At 36.5% G+C, this 20,587-nt stretch overlaps 2 protein-coding genes across 2 annotated transcripts in view; both read right to left on the bottom strand.

The window, feature by feature from the left end:
• Positions 1-14,912: 14,912 nt before the first annotated feature.
• On the bottom strand, positions 14,913-16,781 carry LOC113286478. The gene is made up of 3 exons (XM_026535094.1): positions 15,961-16,781; positions 15,746-15,839; positions 14,913-15,655 (listed from the first exon to the last, which is right to left on the bottom strand). Exons 1-3 carry the CDS (start codon positions 16,495-16,497, stop codon positions 15,081-15,083), a joined length of 1,206 nt encoding a protein of 401 aa, XP_026390879.1. The 5' UTR covers positions 16,498-16,781; the 3' UTR covers positions 14,913-15,080.
• A 1,393-nt stretch (positions 16,782-18,174) lies between these two features.
• The window catches only part of LOC113286467 (kinesin-like protein KIN-7N), a 6,567-nt gene continuing 4,154 nt past the window's right edge, over positions 18,175-20,587 (bottom strand). Inside the window, exons 15-18 of the mRNA XM_026535090.1 lie at positions 20,370-20,456; positions 19,717-19,875; positions 19,381-19,617; positions 18,175-18,786 (exon numbers count right to left, since the gene is read on the bottom strand). Coding sequence (XP_026390875.1) covers positions 18,379-18,786; positions 19,381-19,617; positions 19,717-19,875; positions 20,370-20,456 — 891 coding nt within the window. The 3' untranslated portion in view covers positions 18,175-18,378. The remainder of the gene's footprint in view (positions 18,787-19,380; positions 19,618-19,716; positions 19,876-20,369; positions 20,457-20,587) is intronic.

Genomic DNA, 20,587 nt, shown 5'->3' with positions numbered 1-20,587 from the left:
CATGTCCCAAGTCTTTTTTTTTTTTTGGGGATAAGAGAAAAGAATACAAATACAAAATAAAGATAAAAATAAAAATGCAAGTACAAAGGCCATGGTGTAAGTACTTTACTACTCGATTCTTCACAACTTGTATGTCTCGATATCATAAACTTATTGAATTCCCATCTTGATAATCTTCACTCTTGTACAATAGTCTTCAACTTGTAAAAATTCTGCTCCTTGTCTTGTTGTTATACTTAAATCTGAAATCTGCTCATTTCTGTACTGTTACTTGTAAACCTTAAACGTCTTCAACTTTCCTTCGAATTTGTGATGCTCCTCTTGTTGACGATGATGGTGTTTCTATGGACCTGTTGGTGTAGAGAGAGATAAAGTGGATGGTGTTAACTGCGAACAAGATTACAAGTGGTATGTAAGTTAGCAATTCGATGTCACCATTCATGATTGATAAAATAGCACTCAAGAGATCAAAATAGTGCTTCTATTGGTGGGAGGTTGGGTAGCTCACCATTCTACCCGGAGTTTACGTACGGTGACACACACTCTATAAGCACATATTAGAAATGAAGGTCGGTGTCTCTCATGATGTAACATGGGTAGTCTCCACTATAGGGGATCACAAATCTAATACCGAATTCAGTCTGCACCTCATTTGCCACTGGGATGGTTAAATCCAACTTTAACTCTCATACAAGTAAGAAACCTGATCATGTTCTCTGACATCTTTAAGTTCAGTCACTCTTATGAGAATCTCGATGTAATCTTAGCGACATGTATACTATGTGACTCTAAACTAACTACAAGTTGGAGTTTTCTTATTCACTATCTGCACAAAAGTTGAAAAAATTTTAAAATTTTAAAATGAAAATGCTTAACCACTCCCCCACACTTAAACTTTACATTGTCCTCAATGTAAATTGAGTCATCCAAAGTAAGTCAAGGTGGGAAATTCTAACATGACAATGACAAGAAATCAGAACAAATAAATGCAAAACAAGACAAGAAAAACTAAAAACAAAACAAGAAATAAATACAAGACAAGAAATACTCATCCTATGGGTTGCTTCCCATTTAGCGCTTGGTTTAAAGTCGTCAGCCCGACTATCTCCTTGCTTTCTATGCCTCCTCCATAGGGAGTGCATCCACAAAGTTAGCTCCTTCCACCACTTCGGAAGTGAAATTCTCATAATATGGTTTCAACCGGTTCCCATTAACTTTAAGTTCTTTTCCTGTAGCTATGCTACGAATTTCCACTGCACCATGAGAAAACACATTAGTAACAATGAAAGATCCAATCCATCGTGACCTTAATTTACCCGGAAATAAATGCAAGCGAGAATTAAACAAAATCACTTTCTTCCCAATGCAAAATTTTTTCCTAGAAATCATGTTATCATGAAATGCTTTCGTTTTTTCGTTATAAATGCGCGAGCTTTCAAATGCATCATTGCGGAGCTCCTTTAGCTCTTGGAGTTGCCGGAAAACATCTCAGGTGACCGGCAAAGTCCACCCGGTCACCGGTCAACGAGTCAGAACGGTCAAACTCAGTGAGTCACACCTAGTCAGTCAGTTGGTACCAGTCAGATGAGTCAGGTCTGAGTTAAGGCTAACTCAGCTGACTTGTTCTAAGCCAAAACAATTTCGCAGGCTAGAGCTTTGCTGCTGCACAATGATTGTGCATCACCAACTCACTAACTTCTATCCTTCACTTCCATTTGATCATTGCAGCACCATTTAACTCAGCTGCCTCATTTCTTTGCCTTCAATCCATGTATTAGCCATTGCGACTCCATCTCAGTCATGAACCATTACGAGTTCATCCCCTTCATTCTTTATCTTCTTGACTTTGTGAACAACAACATCACTTGTTCCCTGCTCCAGCTGCAATGCTAAAATGCCTGCGAATCCAACTCAGTTCACAACTCCACAACACCATTCTTTGCAACACAGCCACTGCACCATAGCAATTCAACTTCCTGCAGCTCCTACTTGATTGTATAGCTACAGTTTAGTCACAGAATTCCAAAAAACTGCAATCCATATACGCAGCCTAAGCCATACATCATCAGCTGCTTCTCATTTTGTAGCTTCAGTTCCACCAAAATCATCTTAGCTTCCCTGTAAACAATGGCAGCAATATCTCACCTGCAACTCAACAACACCACTTCTTACTTCAGTTCAGCTGCACAGGGACAACTCTTGCTCCTGTTCTGCTTCATTCTGCATTTGACCATGTACTGCAACCTCCATACTCATTACTCCAGTTGCAGTATAAACATCATCATTTCACAAGCACCCAAAACAGCAGCAAGCTTCATCTCTGCTTAACCACCAGCATAGGCATCCCAGTTTCAAACAAGCCAACCCATTTGCTCAATATTATAGGACTTGAGATCCTGTCAACAATTCCACAAATTCAAGCTTTCATTCTATACATTTCCTTCTTGACTGTTCAAACAACAAACCCATCAACAGATCTCTCTGATTTCATCAGCAACAACTCACCATGAACCCTAATTGCAGAACCCCCATCTTCTCAGCAACCATTTCCACAACAGACCCAATTTCTTTCTTCTCCTCAGATTGACTACCACCAACAACAAACCCTAACTCAGTTTCATCTCAACTGTTCTTCAACTGCAGTATAAATTTAGATTCAGACTCATAATGGATTCAAACTCTAACCTGTAAAGAAACCCTATATTCAGTTATTCAAATCGATCCAAACACATCGAATCCCCATTTTCTTCTCAATCTGATTCTGAGCAACTGATCTTTATCCTTCTTAAACTTCATCTCCATCTCGAATTCACACATCGATTCCTCTTCTTACTCAATGCAGCATCACTGACCCATATCAACAACGGCAACTTCAGATCGAAATCCATTTCTCTCGATGTTCATCTCTGAAATGTATTCTTTGAAACTCTAACTTCACTACTTCTCTCAATTTTCTCTGAATTTCTCTTTAAATTTCTCGGACAAACAATAGCAGCAACGGCTGCTTCTTCTTGATTTTAGGGTAATGAATAAACTGATGATTGAAAGTAGACATTTCTCGAATTTAGGGTTGGGTTGGCTTTGAATGCTAACAGCACACCCATCTCCTGGATAAGGGTTATCCGAATTGCAGCCCCTTAACATGAGCTGTCCTGTATTTAATACTCCTCCAAAAGATAGTTTCCCCTTAACCTTGACCTGGGATCTAGATAGCACTCGCACCTCAAATGACTGCGATACCTCTTTTGCGCCTATTTCCTCTTCTTTTGCTTCAAATGAGTCCATTTCACCTAATAAACTCAAACTCACACATAAGATACATAATTATCAAGAAGTATAGCAAGGAAAGCATAAATAGTAGATATAAAATTAGGTGTTTACAACACCTATCATTCACCAACACAATATTTTCTGATAATTTAAACTTTAATAATCGAAAATCAAAATGAGGTGTATGTTGTGTTGGTAGAGGATCATGGTAGAGGGTTGGTGGTGTGAGAGAGTAATAGAAAAATGTGTTGATGGTGATGGGGGAGAAGGTAGATCTTTTGTTGGTGGAGGATCTAGACATGATGGGTGTGTGGGTAAAAGAAAAAGAGGTGCTACTGATAATGATGTTGGTGTGGGAGACTGGGAGGAGTCGGAGTTGTTATTGATAGAAAATCAAAATATGTAATGGGTTTGGTTCTGGTGCGAGAAAAAGAGAAAGAAATGATTTTGGTGTTGGTGATGGAGGAGGAAGATAAGGCGGAGGTGATGTTGGTGGTGAACCTGAACATGGCCAAAGTGATGTTTGTGGAGGATCTGAACATGGAATGAGGAAAAAATAGAAGGAGGTGGTGGTGGTCGATGGGTAAGCGGCGGAGGTATTTTTGGTGGTAGTGGGTTTGGTAGTAGCACAAGTAGGGAGGAGGAGGCCATGGAGAAAAGAAAAAAATAGATGAAAGATATGTTTTACGGTTGAAATTCTAAAAATTAATGCCTTGTGACCAGCAAAATTTATTAATTAAATAAGATTATTAATTTAACGAAATGTGTAAGTCTAGTAAGGATCCGAATATTATATTATTAATGTAATCGTGTAATTATTAGAAAACGAATGATATAATTTAACTCTTTTAAAATCTGCGATTTTTATATTATTTTGTTTAAGATAAGGATTTATCAATCACAACTTATGAATGGGTTTTTCGTATACCAAGCTGACCTATTACGATGCTTTCAAAGTCGAGATTGGATGGCTGAAATTAATATATGGATGTACTCCCAGATTTTAAATTTTCATATATGGAAATATTTGCATAATATATTACTTTTGAAAAGTTATTTATTTAAATTAGGTATAGTCTCTGATAAACTTTGTCCTCTTTGTGGTATGACTGCGGAATTGAGGATCACTTGTATTTTCATTGTTCATTTGTTAGAGTAATATGGTTTGGTTTTAGGAGGTAACTATAATTCCTACTTTTCATTGCATTGGAGATTAAATATTTAGTAGGTTTCAGGTTAAGGAAACCTCTGCAATGATTGAATTCAAAAAAAATTTATTGTTATTCTATGGCAGGTATGGAAGGCTAGGTCCATACTTATGTGATGCAGTTTATCACCATTCTAGGATAGGTGTCAAGAAAGTCCTGATAACTTAAAGCAATGTCCTAATTCTGTGATGCAATTTATTACCATTCAATTAGAAACGACGAACCAAACACAGAACTCATATAAGGCTTAAAGCAATGTCCTAATTCTATGATGCAATTTATTACCATCCAATTAGAAACGATGAACCAAACGCATAACTTATAAAAGGCTGAGTCTAGTGCAGAGGTAGAGTGGGTATTTGAACAGTCGTGACGCGTAAGGAGGAGGTAAGTCCTGAGTCTAGTGGTGAGGGAGGGAATTAAGGAATAGGCGAGGATTCATTCCTCTCCCAGGAGGTGGGCCCAAAATCTTGTATACATTTTATTAACTTTTTTATTATAATAAAAGAGTAAGCGAGGATTAAAACCTCGCTTTTCACTTTTTTCTGGCGAGGATTCAATATTCCTCGCCCATTTCTAAATCCCCTCTCACATCCCCTACTTTCGAGGAGAGAGAACGGGGATTTCATTTTATTTGGGTTTAGACCACGGTTTTTGGTCGTTATCATCGTACATAATTTCTCCACTAGACTCAGCCTAAGAGCTTTGTAAGAATTTAGAATATACTGAGTCCAGTTATGTCTGAGTCGTTGTCTGAGTGATTGTGTATGAGAGAGTGTCTGACTTGTAAGTGTCTTAATCACAAAGTTTTACTGCTTTCTGTTAATTTCTTTAACTGTAACTGACAGGCTGTCTCTCTCAGACAATACAGTCTGTATGTTTCTTTGTAACAACATTTATAAGGCTATCTCTCTCTCTCTCTCTTCTGTAATTTTTTATCAAAAACTCAATACAGATTTTACTTCTTATTGCTTCTAAAATCTTTCATGGTATCAGTCTTCTACGGAAGATCTTGATTCTTTCATTCTTTTTGATCCTCAATTCTGAAAAACAATTCCGATGTGTTGTAGATGGGGAAAAAACGATTTGCTGGTTTTTAAGGAATTGAGGAGACGACCGTACGAAGGAGACTCCTCGAACCGAGCGAAATGTTAAACCTCACACAGATGCACCGCTGCAAAGGGGGTGCTTTAGATTCGAGAGATCAATCTGTAGTACTCCAGCCTAAATCAAGACAATGATCGTTCCAGAGTAAATTCGGTCACAAGAGAGGATGGGTTGATCTGTAGGAGGGAAGCTGGGAAATGTGTGGAATTCAATGGTAATCAAAGATTGTGGGTGTATGAATTCTGAATATGATAAGCTCTGAATGATTGAAATTGCTCAGATGTTGAGTAGTTGCTCAATTGATGAGTTGATGATCTCGTGTTGTCGATGAGACGTGAGATTGATGATACTGTTGATGCTGATGATTCAATCATGATTCAGAGACTTATTTATATTGCTGGAATTTTAGACACCATGATTCCGTGAAGTGTGACAGTTGATGGGATGAAAGAGTAGGGAAATGGAAATCGTGTTTTAGACCAGTTGCTCAACGTGTGGAGACTTGGTCGATTTTCCACCCACTACCTCGTGAATTCCTTCAACTGATTGCATGACTTGCTCACATTCCATTGTGTGTTTGAACACACGTGTCGTAGACCGCCAGACCAAAACCCTAAGTGATATCACCCCAAAGTGACATGATTGACGTCTCGTGGTATGTTAGTCGATTGATGACTTTGTGGTTTGATGGGACGATGAGTCCATGTAGTTGCTGAGTTGAACATGATATTCTGAAACTCATGAGTTGAACATGTCATGAGACAGAGGTATAGTTCTTATGATGAAGTGAGCAAGTATTGCTCATTCGATGGATCGTTGAATATTGATTGTTGAACCAATATCCCTTGGTTTAAGCAAATATTTATCATCTGAGAAAGTGTTGCTCATGTGATGAATCGTTGAATATTTGATCGTCTGAGCATGTATTGTTCATCTGATGGATTATTGGCAGCGTACCAAAAATATTAATTAGAATACTGGTCGTTGAAACGAGCATAATTAATAAAATTAATGACCATGAGGTCGTCGTAAAATTATTGAGGTTGGAATCTCGAATGATGATCCTTGGATTCAGAAACCCTAATTTGATCAATTGATGATCAATTCATGGTTCGTCAGAAGTTTAACCATGGGACGAAGGAGGGAGCGACTACATGGGACCGTGGATCAACCATGTAGTGCCCATATCCTCACTTGAGAAAATACAAAGAACTCCTGAAGAGTTGACGATTTGTTGGTGAAAGAATGATTAAATGCTGGTTTAATCATTTATTCGAAAATGCTCGTCTGAGCCTTAGGTGAGAAAACCTAATTAATTATGACAAAGTGAGGGACCGACCATGGGGTCATGAAACCGGCCCTGGGTAGTCACGTGACCTCCTGATGATCACTTCATGAAAATCCAAAGTGTTTGGAAGAGTCTCGGACCTAATACGTGCAATTGTGCAAATTAGGTCAAAACTGTGAAAATTGATGGGACTGGCTTCTATAAGCCAAAGAGCCAATCTTGATAGATCAAGATATCATGCTCGTGTCCCCAAGACGTCCGCGTCTCAGTAATGAGAATTTTGATATTTTCTAACGTGCAGTTGAGCGTCCATTCGAGAAAATATGCCAAAAATTAGGGTTTCGCTGAAACTGAGGAAAACACCATGAGATGATGGAAAATAATTATAAAATAAAGGAATGAGGAGGCGTGGGACCGTGAAACCAAGGTACGGTCAGCCATTTGTAACCACGGTCCCGTGGTGCCTTTCCCTTAATTTTATAATATTTTTCATGATTTTATGAAAATATCATGGATTTAAAGAGTTTTGATGAATTTAGGGAGTTTCCCTGAAGTGAAGGAGTTTTCATGAGTTCAAGGAAGAAAAAATATTAAAATAATAAAAACAAGGGCCGTGTGGGGCCGTGGGAGGCATGGACGGCCGGCTAGGGCCCGGTTCCACAAGTTTTCATAATTATATATATATTTTTTTAATATATTTTCATGATTTGAGGGAATTTTTCCTAATTTGAGAGAAATACCATCAAATCAAAGAATTTGATAATCTCAAGGAAAATAGAATAAATAATAATAAAATAAAAGGGGCATGCGGGACCGGCTAGGGCATGGCCGGCCGGCTAGGGCCCGGTCCCACGAGTTTTTCATAATTTTATATTATTTATTTCCTAATTTTTGCAAAATACCATGAAATCAAGGAGTTTTTTCATGAAATCAGAGAAATAATAATAATAATAAAATAACGAGGAACCATAAGGTGTGGGGCCGGCTGGGATCAAGGCATGGCCGGTTGGCCAATGGTCACGCCCCACACTATTTTTCCTTAATTTTATATTATTTTCATGGGTTTATGAAAACACCATGAAGCCGAGGAGTTTCCTCGAGACGAAGGAGATTTGATAAAATGAGAGAATTTTCATCAAATCATGGAAAATAATAAAAATGCATTAAAAATATAAAACTGGCGTGGGATTGACCACGACACGGTCGGTCGGTCGTGTGTCCGTGCTCCCAGTACCCTTGTCAATATTTTTAATTATTTATTATTTCCTTCCCTATTTTGCATAGGTTCATCGTTGTTGAATACACCTTCACCATTTGAATCGGGGCTTACTTAGAGGTAGCTCAAACGCCCGGTTGTTGATTATTTATTATTAATTTATGAAATTCTGTGGAGAATAATTCATGAAACTAAGTAATAAAATAAATAGACGTTTACTATTAATTCATAGGATCAGCTGAGGATTCGACTACTAATAATAAAGCGATCATTACCATTCCATGGGATCGTAGTTTCGACCACAGAGTAATTAAGATTTATATATTACCATTTATGAGACCAGTTGTGGATTCGATCATGAAATCGGAGTAATGAGATAATATAGTTGTTTCATTGCTATTCTATGAGATCAAGCCGTGGATTCGATCATAGAATCAGAACAATTGTTTATTGCCATTTCATGGGATCATGTCGTGGATTCGACCATGAAATAGGAGCAATTGTCATTTCCATTCCATGGGATCAGGCCGTGGATTCGACCATGGAATATGAGCAATTGTCATTTCCATTCCATGGGATCAGGTCGTGGATTCGACCATGGAATAGGAGCAATGATAGATTATTCTGGGAATTCAGTAGTGAATGTCACGGATGAATCCAAGAACTTTAGGAATAATTAACTTTGTGGCTCTATACTAGCAGAGCAAGCTGTCTAGGAGCATTAATTATCCCGATATGAGCTTGCCGGTAAGTCATATCCTTTATATAGTCAGGGTAAACTCGTTGTTTATTCCTGAAGACGTTATCGCTTTATACTAGCAGAACAAGCTGTCTAGGAGCCGTCCATCTCGTGATACTATATAGAAACAATCACTGAAAGTGTTCAGTATTCATGAGATATGCCGTTATCCAGCTGTGAGACTACATATCTACATGTACTCTGAGAGAAAGTATCCTCAGTCAGAGAATTTGATGAGAGACCCGCGTCTCAATACTCACGTCTGATTGCTGGATCAGAGGTTCGTATAATTATGGGTTTACGATTTTACCCTTTGTCGAAAATCCACCATCTACATGTGCAAATTCAACATCTAAAATTTCTTAAAATCTCTAGAATCAATCTCTATTATTTCTTAAAATTTCAATCACTTTTATATGTAATTCTAGATCTATTTTCTTTTCAAGATTTAGATTTCTTCAATGGCTACACATTCGTCTGCTCTGCCTTTACAGAATATCACAAATTTTGTTTCAGTAAAGTTGCAAGATGATGGATCTAATTATCTTATATGGAAAAATCAGTTCGAGTCGATTCTTATCCCTACATATTTGTATGAGTTTGTGGATGGCAGTGTTGATAAACCTGCTGAAAATGTAGAACTTGATGGAGAAAAGATTCCTAATCCGTTGTTTTTGCATTGTCGCAAGATGAATAGGTTCATCATGTCTTGTTCAAATGCTACTTTTGATGATACTATTTCTCGCTGGATTATTGGTTTTTCTTCAACATGAGAAATTTGGGTATAATTGGAGAGGAAATTCATTCAGAACTTATCAACAAATAAATCTCTTCTCCGTAGCCAACTTCATTCAATCAAGAAAGGTAATAACAGTATATCTACTTATTTTGTTAAGTTAAAAGATATTATAGATTCTCTTGCTGCAATAGGAGAAAGAGTAGATGAATCCGATGTGGTTATGTATGCTTTGATGGGTTTAGGAAAGGAATATCGACAATTTGTGATCTCTGCTCATAATAGAGATACTACATTTTCCCTTCATGATGTTTTATCAAGACTTTTGCATCATGAACAATGGCTTAAGGCAGAAGCTGCTGAATCTTTACAAATTCTTGATACACAAAATTCAGTATATTATACAAAGAATCAGTCATCTAATAATGAATCTACTTCTAAGTCTAATAATGCATCTACTTCTCACACTGATGGTAAAAACAAGAATGTCATACATGATTTTAGTGACGTTGAATGCCATATTTGTAAGAAGATAGGACATACAACAAATAGATGTCATTTTAGGTACATTCCTAATAAAACTCCATCAGGTAAGGGTAAGGATAAGGCTGAGGGAAGTGGTGCTTCAAACACACTTCAACAAGATTTTGCCTCCATACAAGTGAATTATGCATCCTTAACTAGATCAGGTTGCAATGTTGGTTCAGTTTGGTTGCCTGACTCAGGTGCCACCAGTCACTTAACTAAACATATTACTCTACAAGACAATGCAAAAGTTTATGATGGGACATACAAGGTTATGGTGGGGGATGGCACCATGTTACCAATTGAGAAAACAGGTAATATTGTGTTGGATACTAACTCTACTCAGTTTTATCGAGATGATGTGTTGTATGTGCCTACCATCAAGCAAAATTTATTGTTTGTTGCTAAGTTTACCAAGGATAATCAGGTTTCTGTAGAGTTCTTTGATTGGGGATATGAGATAAAGTTTGTGAAGACTAGAAAAGTGTTGGTTGAAGGAAAAATTAAAAATAATCTTTATCCAATGGAAGGTATTAATTCTTTTGCTCTAACAGCTACAACTGATAATTCAAATACTTCTCTGTGGCGCAATAGACCATGCCATACTTCTGATGTGATTCTTAAGAAGATTGCCAGTACTTCATTCATCTCAATCAACTCTGGAGGTACATGTTTGTGTGAAGCTTGTCAGAAGGGTAAAAATCATAAGCTATCATTCTATGATTCTAAGAGAACTACAACTTCACCATTGCATCTGGTACATTGTGATATTTGGGGTCCAGCTCCAAATATTTCTTCACTTGGTTTCAAGTATTATATCTTGTTCATAGATGATTATTCAATATATCGTTGGATTTATCCTCTGAAGAGTAGAGATGGAAGTTTATCATGTTTCCAACATTTCAAAGCTACTTCAGAGAATATTTTATCCGCTTCTATCAAGTACTTCCACTGTGATAATTCTCTTGAGTTAATTAAAGGACAAATTAAGGAGTATCTGGATCAATGTGGGATAGTATTGAGAGTCTCTTGTCCTCATCTGCATCAACAAAATGGCTTGGCTGAAAGAAAGCACAGGCATATAACTGAAATGGGTAATATTCTATCCTTTCAAGCATCTTTACGTAAAGCTTTCTGGTATGACTCCTTCTTGACTGCAACTTATATCATAAAATGACTTCCCACTAAAGCCCTTAGCTTTAAGTCTCCATATGAAATACTTTTCAACACCCTTCCAGATTACTCATTTTTTAGAGTATTTGGTTGTTGTTGTTACCCTAATCTTGAGCCTTATAGAGCGCATAAGTTGAGTGCTAAGCCTACCAAATGTGTCTTCTTAGGTTACAGTCCTATTCATGAAGGATATAAGTGTTTTGACTTAACCAGTTAGAAGACTTATATTTCAGTACATGTGAATTTTGATGAATCCTCTTTTTCTTATGAAACAAATTCAAGTTCAACTAGTATTGTTATATCTTCAACTACTGCCTCTGATGCGTCTATTCATGATACTTCTATTCATACTTCTACTGGGAATTCTTCTTCTATCACAACTAGATCAAGATCAGGAATTACAAAGTCCAAGCCATTGCATACTGATTTTTTTCTCATTGTTTGATTAAATATCCTCTACATTCAGTCTTCAATGCTATAAATTCTGATTTTGTTGAGCCCAAAACTTTCAAGACTGCAATAAAAAATCCAAAGTGTCAAGTAGCAATGAAGGATGAGAATGTAGCATTAATTGAAAATGATACATGGGATCTGGTTCCAAATGATCCAAGCTATAATGTGTTAGGCAATAAATGGGTTTACAAAGTTAAGTTGAATGTTGATGGAACAATTGAGAGGTTTAAAGCAAAACTTGTGGCTAAGGGTTATAACCAGTCGGATGGAGTAGATTATTTTGAAACTTTTAGTCCTGTGGTAAAGGCAACAACTGTAAGAGTTGTTCTTACAATTGTTATTTCTAAAATTTGGTCAATAAAGCAGTTAGACATCAGTAATGCATTCTTGCATGACTTGCTTGAAGAAGATGTTTACATGAAGCATCCTAAAGGTTTTGAAGATCCTCAATATCCAGATTATGTATGGAAACTCAACAAAAGTCTATATGGTCTTAAACAGACACCAAGGGAATGGTTTGATAGATTTTGTGGTACATTGATAGACTTTGGATTCACTAGGTCTACATGTGACTATTCTATGTTTGTTATCTTACAAACATGGTTGTACTTCTTATGTATGTTGATGACATCATACTAGCATGTTCTTCAACTATTCTCAGTGACAAGATTCTTGCCTTTCTTCTACAAAGCTATCCAGTTAAGGATTTGGGCATTCTGCATTATTTCTTAGGCATTGAAGCAATATTTCAGAATGATTCTTAGCAAATTTTATTAACACATAAGAAGTATACATTAGAGTTGTTGGAAAAGTATGATCTGCTCAACTACAAACCTTTTAAAACTCCAGTTACCAAGGGACCAAGATTGTCAGCAACCACTGGTATTCCCTTAACAAATGTCATTGAATATATGAGTATGGTGGGAGGTCTTATTATTTGACCATGACAAGGCCTGACATTTGTTTCAGTGTCAATTATGTTGCTCAGTTCATGCAGTCTCCTACTGATGAACATTTGCTGCTAGTTAAAAGAATACTGAGGTACTTAAAGGGCACACTTGGAACTGGTATATTGCTTTCTGCAGGAGACATTACATCCATTTCTGCTTACTCAGATTCAGACTGGGCTGGCTGTCCTGACACAAGAAGATCTACATCAGTATGTGTGTCTTTCTAGGCTCTTCTCTGGTGTCCTGGTCCTCTAAGAAACAACCAATAATCTCCAAGTCATCAGCATAGGTTGAGTATAAATCTTTGGAAATAACTGCAGCAAAGGTAGTGTGTATTTCTTTCCTGTTACAAGAACTGGATATTTCACTTACAACTCATTTTCAACTCTTTTGCGATAATGTCTCTGCCAATAGTCTAGCAACAAATCCAGTTTTTCATGCTAGGACTAAGCATATTGAGATTGACTATCACTTCTTGAGAGAGTTAGTCAGCTCTGGATTTTTATAGGTCAGCTATGTATCTTTTGCAAATCAGCTAGCTGATCTGTTTACAAAGGGGTTAGTTCACTGTGTTTTTCTCTCTTTGGATGGCAAGCTGTTTTGCTTAACCCAATATCAGCTTGAGGGGGGATGAAAGGATTTAGAATGTACCGAATCCAGTTATGTCTGAGTCATTGTCTGAGTGTCTGTGTATGAGAGAGTGTCTGACTTATAAGTGCGTTAATCACACAGTTTTACTGCTTTCTGTTAATTTCTTTAACTATAACTGACAGGCTGTCTCTCTCAGACAATATAGTATGTATGTTTCTTTGTAACAGCCTTTATAAGGCTCTCTCTCTCTCTTTTGTAATTCTTTATCAAAAACTCAATACAGATTTTACTTCTTATTACTTCTAAAATCTTTCAAGCTTAAAGCAACATCAATTCTCTCTTGCACCGCTGCTGAATAATCATTGTTTCTTTATAGAAAAATCTATATTTGTAGGTCGTGGATTGTCGCATATGGACCAACTAGAGTTTCTATGCAGCAGGATGCTGGACAACAATCGCAGCAAAACATGCTCTTTTGGAAGCTATAATTAAGCAGAAAAGCAACAACTGACTAATGTTATATTTATCTCAGATAATCAAATTCTAGTCAATGTAATCGATGGATCGGCTACAACTATTCACTGGTCTAAATTTTCATATTTAAATGTTTGTAAATGCGGATTTCCTGTTTTTCAAAAAACTCTTTGTAAACATATTAGTTGAAACTTTAATAGCTCAGCGGATGCTTTGACTAAGCTAGCTAGGAAGTGTAATGTAACTCAGGAATGGGTTTCTCAAACTCCTGATCTCATATCTGAAAAACTGTTTTCTATCCATTTTTTTTTTGAAGCATGATTTTCCATCCATATGTATTAGTTTGTTTAATATAATCGTTTTTTTCCTTGAGGGAGAGAGAAAAAAAAGGAAAAAAAAACTAAAACTAAGGGGGGGAAATTATATTCTGGTGGGAGGTCAATCTTTTTTCTTTTAGTCATATGGGAGAAAAGCTGTTGGACTCGGAAGCAAAGTCTTTGGACTGTCAGGTGACCGTGAGATTCCACCACGAAGTGACATTGGTAGGTCTAAGAGTAGGAAACAATGCTTGTGGGTTTATCCAGCTATCTATGTTTTATTCTGGTTTAACTACTACAATTATATCCAAGGCCTAGCACGTATCCCGACAGACTACTGTGTAAGTTCTAATGATGGTCCAGTTAACACGTGCACACCTGAAAGTTACCCAAAATGATATCTCAATTGCATATGATTGCTCCCAAGGACAATTATACCACCTATTTCTTTGGACCAGTAATTGGATCAACTAGTAGGTATTTCAGTCAGTGCAACCCTCAGCTATAACCTATAGCTAGTAGGCTAGTCTATTGGTAGGTAGTTCAAAACTAACCACCTCATCAACCACTATGACCAGGTCTTCCAAAATCTTTCTTGTTTTACTGGAAAATTGTAGTATTGAGATTAAACTAACAAAACCAGCCTCTGAGTTAAGTCTTTTCTATCTAAATTTTTGAAATTAAACTATTATTCTTTACTTAAAGTTGTCTCCTTAAGAATCCCTTCACCCAAAAGAAAATCGGAAAAAGAGAATGAATTTTGTTTTTTTAAAGCCAAAAGAGGAGAAATTAAAGTAAAGAAATAGTAAAATGCACTTCACATAAACAAAGGGAATGGAAATAATTTAGCACTTGGCAAAAGGTCTGGTTTTGAATCTTTCGACTAAATAGATCTAAAATTTTGAGTATAAATAGACTTGCAGTACAGCCCATGCTAGTTCATACCTGGCTTCGCTTCTTATTCTAAGCAAGCATAACTAGTAATAAAAACTTAAACAAAGCATGTACATTAGAATAGTTAAAAATACTATTACTATTTACTTGGTTCAAAATTTTGAATCAACTCAATTACAATTTCATTCTTAATATCTTCCAAAATCTCATCACCAATTTCATTACCAATACACTCTCTAATTTGTGCTTGTGGTGTTTCCTTCCAATATTCTTCTTCTTCTTCTCTTTTGGATAAATCTGACTTTACAAGTTGAGTTATATTTGTTAAGTTTCCTGCTTGTTTACCCCATAAACATATCTTTTCACTAATAATCTTCCCAATATCTTCACTTCCTAATAAAACCCTCTCATGGCCACAATGAACCCTGACACTGTCACTAGTACTCACAATTTTACCACCTTGGTTAGAGTAATTTTCAACTGTTTCTCTTACACAATCAAATAAAAGTTGTTTGGTTTGCTCTAGTACTCTTTTTGTCTTCAAACAGTTTGATGATGATGATGAACCCTGTTTCTCTGTCAATGTATGTACAAGTGATTCCCATAATGAAGCTGAAAATATTGATTCATCAGTAATAACTGATTTTTTCTCTTGGCGAATGAAATTTGATTTGATCTTCTTTTTATGAATTGTTGTTCTTGGACTTGGTTGAACTGAAACAGTAGTGGTCATGTTAATTCGACATCAATGACTTGAGTTCGAAACTCATCAACAACATAAAATAAATTGAGTGTAAATCATACCTTCATCAAAGAGTAATTCTTCAAGAACTGAAACAGGGCTATGTTGTTTAGTCTCTTCCATGCATCCCCATTGATTTACTCTTCTTGCAGGAATCTGTTTTGCAAAACTTGTTAGAAACTACTTATAGAATCCGAGCTCGAAACCCGTCTACAACATAATTTACCAATAAAAAAAACAACCAAAAACTGAATGGTAAAAGGTAGAAGTATCTTACTTCATTTTGTGCTTGTTGTGTTAAATTGTGTTTATAATTGTCAGCAGATGATGTCAAAGCAGAAACAGAATTCACTTGGTACAACAATTCAGCTGACAATTCTTCGGTATCCGCCTCCGAGGATGATTCGAACAAAGTCATACTACTAGCCGAAGAGAATCGATTATCCAAATCCGCATTACTTCTAGTATTGTAATTACTCACCGTCAGCGGCGCCGATTTCAGGTTGTCATGATGATGATAAACAGTAGTAAGCAGCTTGTTAAGTACAGATCTCAAGACCTTTGACGGATGGTGTTTATTTTTCTTCTTTCTTCTGTTAGACAATTCATAATCAGGCAACCTCTTCAAGTCTTTACTTGAATTCCCTCCTTTGGAATAGGTACAATAGCCACCATCACAATTCTGGCTTCTCTTTGAATAACTTCTTTCAGAAAGATACTCATGAAGAACAAAGGGTTCTTGTTCTTCTTCAAGAAGTTCACTCAATCTTTTAACCTGGTTTGTTTTTGGCAACATAGAGGAGGAAGAAGCCATGAGAAGATGTGCAAAATTCAAGAACTTGAAATGATGGCAGTAGGGTTGATTATGATAGTGGAGATAAGAAAGAAAGAAAAAGAGAGAAAGAGAGATAGAGAGAGGTGGATGAAGAGATAAATAGAGTAGAGAATGTCACCATTGAGTCCAGGCATATCAGTCTTTAAAAAAAAATGATAGAAGAAGAAGAAGACATTGCAGTAGTTAAGATTGTTTGGAGCTGTTTGGCAGGAAAGTTGGGGCATGTCTTTCCGCAATGGTCCAGTCCTTGGGGGGTTGTATTCTAGTGGGAAGAGGAGGGACCCTTTGCTACAGAAAAGTTGAGAAGGCAAATTGAATGTCAAGATTGTTGCATATCATGTTATTTCTTTGGTTTTGGTGGTCGTCAGCCCAATTGAGTTTCTGTCTAATATCTTTTTTTGTGTTTTTGTAAAAACCAATGGGTATGGGGCTGTGGCTGTGGCCCTTCCAGCAATCTTCCAAAAATTTCAATGTGCACATTACTTTCAAGCAATGTTTTCAGTCTTAGAGATCAATCATGGTTCATCGACACGTAAAACTGTTCGGAGGAGCGGAAACCGCTACTGATAACATTACTGTTGGTCATATTTTTAGTGTGTTTAACATTTTTTTGTATGGTCTGTTAGGATATGCAGAATGTATTCATGCCAGTAGGTCCGAATGTTGTTTGATTACTTGCTTTTCATTTTAAGTAAGGTAGCTGGGAAACGTGGTCCCTTAATTGACCAGTGTTAATGCTAATACTATTATGCAGCAGCATTCACTTTATTTCTCTGTTCCATTGTTTTATATATTGTGTGGTTGTAGTATTTGTGAAGGTACCCTACTCTGAATTTGGGGGATCCCATACTGCAACAAGTAGCAATAGTGATTTAATGGTATTGCAAGATGAATAATGGATATAGCTAGTCACCAGCAGGTCAGGGAAAAGAGTCGAGTCGATCAGGCTCAAAGACCCGGAGAATTGCAAATGAAAGACTAACTAGCTGAAGCTAAAATTTGCATAAAGCGCGATGAATTTTTAATTTTTGCCAGCTAGTTTGTACAATGGCATTGCTTGAGCTTTTTGTGAGAGTCAGCAGAAAAAGCCAGCAACTAATTTCCAACCTGCACCTAATTCAAATGTTGTTTATTTGCAAACCAAAATTCTTTAAAGTACAGAGTCTCCAGACTGTTCAAAATCTAATAAGATATTTTAGTGTTTACGTCTAATTAGATTTAGTAGTACCAATAGTCTGGAAAGAGCTGATTAGTAAACATGAGCATGTTAGAAAGACAAAGAAGTCCTTAAATCTGGGTACCCATCTGTATTGATTCTTCTAACCGGAATAGAACTCCTTTGTTGTTGTCATTTATTCCTTCTCTAGCAAAAGTTTTCTTTATGTTTTTAGTCATTTTGCTTTACAAAGACATAACAAACCACGTCCAATTTTGTGCGCACTCTAATGCGCGTTCACATGACATGTCAATTTCGTTCTTTTGATGATTCTAATGAACCGGCATTGTCATATTTTAATAACAAATTGGCAAGTTATTACAGGAAGTGGAATTTCTCTGTGGGTACATTATGCATAGCTTTTACTGGAATCTTATGACCATTGCAACAGGGAAGTGTACATCTAAATAAGAGGAGATGCATCCAAATCACAGTGGAGCTGACAGTCATAAATACTCTAAAACAGCGTTGAATAACTGTATTCAAACATTGTAGGGTCTGAAGAGGATAATTACTCTTGTTGCTGCAATACATAATCAACACAGAACAACAACCATACATAGAATCCTAAGTCTTACATTGCCAACAAGGAGATGGTAGCCATTTGATTCATTTTCAATATCCAAGAGATTTAAGTATTGAAATTAACTTGGGGCTCTTAAGTTCTCAATTCTAGACTTCAGCTCGTTGTTGAAAGATCTGAAAGAGACCTGCCTATGAGAAAATGCCTTACTGAACTGTGTGATCTCTTCCTCTAGTTTTTTTCTTCTCTGTGTTTCTGTGTTCAAATCCTTTGAGATTTTTTCGTATTGGTCATTAACCAAACCAAGCTTCTTGTCAGATACTGTGAGTTTCTGGAACAGAGAAGTTTTTTCTTCTTTCAGAATGTTACATTCTCTTTCCAAATTACAAAACCTTTCCTTGCAGTCCTCAAGAAGTTGGTTGTTGAGCTTGAATTTGTTTTCCAAGATATGGTAACTCTCCTTAATTGAATCCAGTTCGTTGCTTATTTCCTCTTTCCTAGTAGCACTTGCATCTTCCAAAGCCAATTCCTTCATACATGCAATAAATGAAACTCAAAACATAATCTTGTCTACTTTTAAGAAAGCAAGTTATACAAAGATAATCTCAATCTCACTGACAGAGAACGTATGCTATGGTTATGGTCTGGAGGCAGGCGAAAAGTAAGATGAAAAATTGACACCAAAGATAACCGCAAGCGAAACCATAATAATTAACCACAAAGAAACCAGATAACAAAAATGTCTAAACAAACAAAGTAGGAGGCTAGGAGCTTCATAATTTCAAACAGCATACATTGTTTTGTTCACAGTATGTATAGAACTGTTACATACAAATTTTCCCCGCTATAATAAGTATGAAAAAAAAAAATTCCTTAAATTCGACTTAGAATTCTAGTGTGATTCAAGGCTGAATGCTGACTGTTATAATGCAGTGGATCATGGTAAGCTAAAGGTATGGAGAAAACTATGATATTATGCACCATCTTTTTACATATTTACTATTTGACAGTGACAAGTTTAAGCAAGTCTAGGAAGAAACAAGGTAACAAGAAATCCTAATAAAATAACAGCGACTATAACGATGAAATAATGGCATCTTGATAGTTGAGGCGAAGCGGCTACCTTTTGTTCGCTGGCAGTTATTGTCTGTGATGCAACCAGACTTGAGATTGTTTCGTTTAACCTCTCAAAAATCACCTTGCCTTGTTTTTGAACCAGAGAATTCTCACTTACTGATACATTATGACCATCTGCAGCAATGAAGAACTGGGTCTCCAAACTTGAAAAAAGTTGGACACCAATCTCGCTTGTGGTAGAGAGCAATTTTGAAGTCAAAGATTTTTCATCGGCTACAAAACTCTGTTTAGGTCGATGGTTAGTCAAACATCACAAGTTTTCCTTATGACTAGCTCAAAAACAAAGGATTGAAATAACCAAAACAAAGTACACTATTTTTACCTGCATAACTGATAAAATGTCCTTATAGATGTCCTTGCAATTTCCTACTGATTCACTCAGTTTTTTAGGAACGTCTCGGATTAGGAGTGATTCTTGTTGAAGCTCGGAAATCTCTTCCATTAGTCGATTGTTCAATAATAACTGGTTTGCATGACTTCTCTGCAAATATCAGACAAATAATAGTGTTAAACTAGGAAGAGATGCAAAACAGAAACCAGGAGTAAAAAAGACAACAATTTTTACGATGAGTGCTTACTTCTTTGTTACCATTGCTATTACATCTTAAAAACATGGGGAACAGTTTCTAATCCATTTTTAGTTGTTCTATCATAAAGCCAAATGCCCATTGCACTTGGAGATATTTTTTGAAAGCCATCTAAGTAATAGACTATATTGAAGTAACATTTGGTCACACAGCAAGTCAGCTTATTCTAGGACAACAGGTAATGAAAGTGAAAGTGAAAGTTCCTGTTACATGAATATTTGTATGCGTCATCTTATCATCTGTAAATTATCTACAGGATCGGTTATTAGCCTAGGGACAATCTCAAAAAAATTAAGAAATGCCGAAAGAACTCTTTAGCGGACATAATGAAATCCGTTAAAAGTTAAAGTCACAATACTTCAATGAAATGGAACATTATGCTACTAACCTCAAGTTCATTTTTTTCTCCAACTGCATTAGCCAATTGCCTCTTCAGATTTTCAATCTCTTCTTTGTAATGCTCGATAGACAAATCCTAACGATTATCAAATACAGCCAAGGTTAAATTATCACCAAGAAAATCATACAAAAAGGTCATATGTTGTCAGCCAATGTGTTCCAGTATCAACAACTAAATGGTCCAAGTTGTGCACATTGTTTTATAAT

This window comes from Papaver somniferum, chromosome 1, assembly GCF_003573695.1.
Source record: "Papaver somniferum cultivar HN1 chromosome 1, ASM357369v1, whole genome shotgun sequence".
Taxonomy (NCBI): domain Eukaryota; kingdom Viridiplantae; phylum Streptophyta; class Magnoliopsida; order Ranunculales; family Papaveraceae; genus Papaver; species Papaver somniferum.
Note: the sequence above shows the minus strand (reverse complement) of the source record. Positions and strands in the feature narration are given on the sequence as shown.

Bases quoted from the DNA above. Each gene is read 5' to 3' on its own strand.
- LOC113286478 (XM_026535094.1), bottom strand. From the start codon at position 16,497: ATGGCTTCTTCCTCCTCTATGTTGCCAAAAACAAACCAGGTTAAAAGA. The intron at 15,840-15,960 runs GTAAGATACTTC...TTTGCAAAACAG, and splicing joins CACAACAAGCACAAAATGAA to ATTCCTGCAAGAAGAGTAAA. The intron at 15,656-15,745 runs GTATGATTTACA...CTACTGTTTCAG, and splicing joins AGAATTACTCTTTGATGAAG to TTCAACCAAGTCCAAGAACA.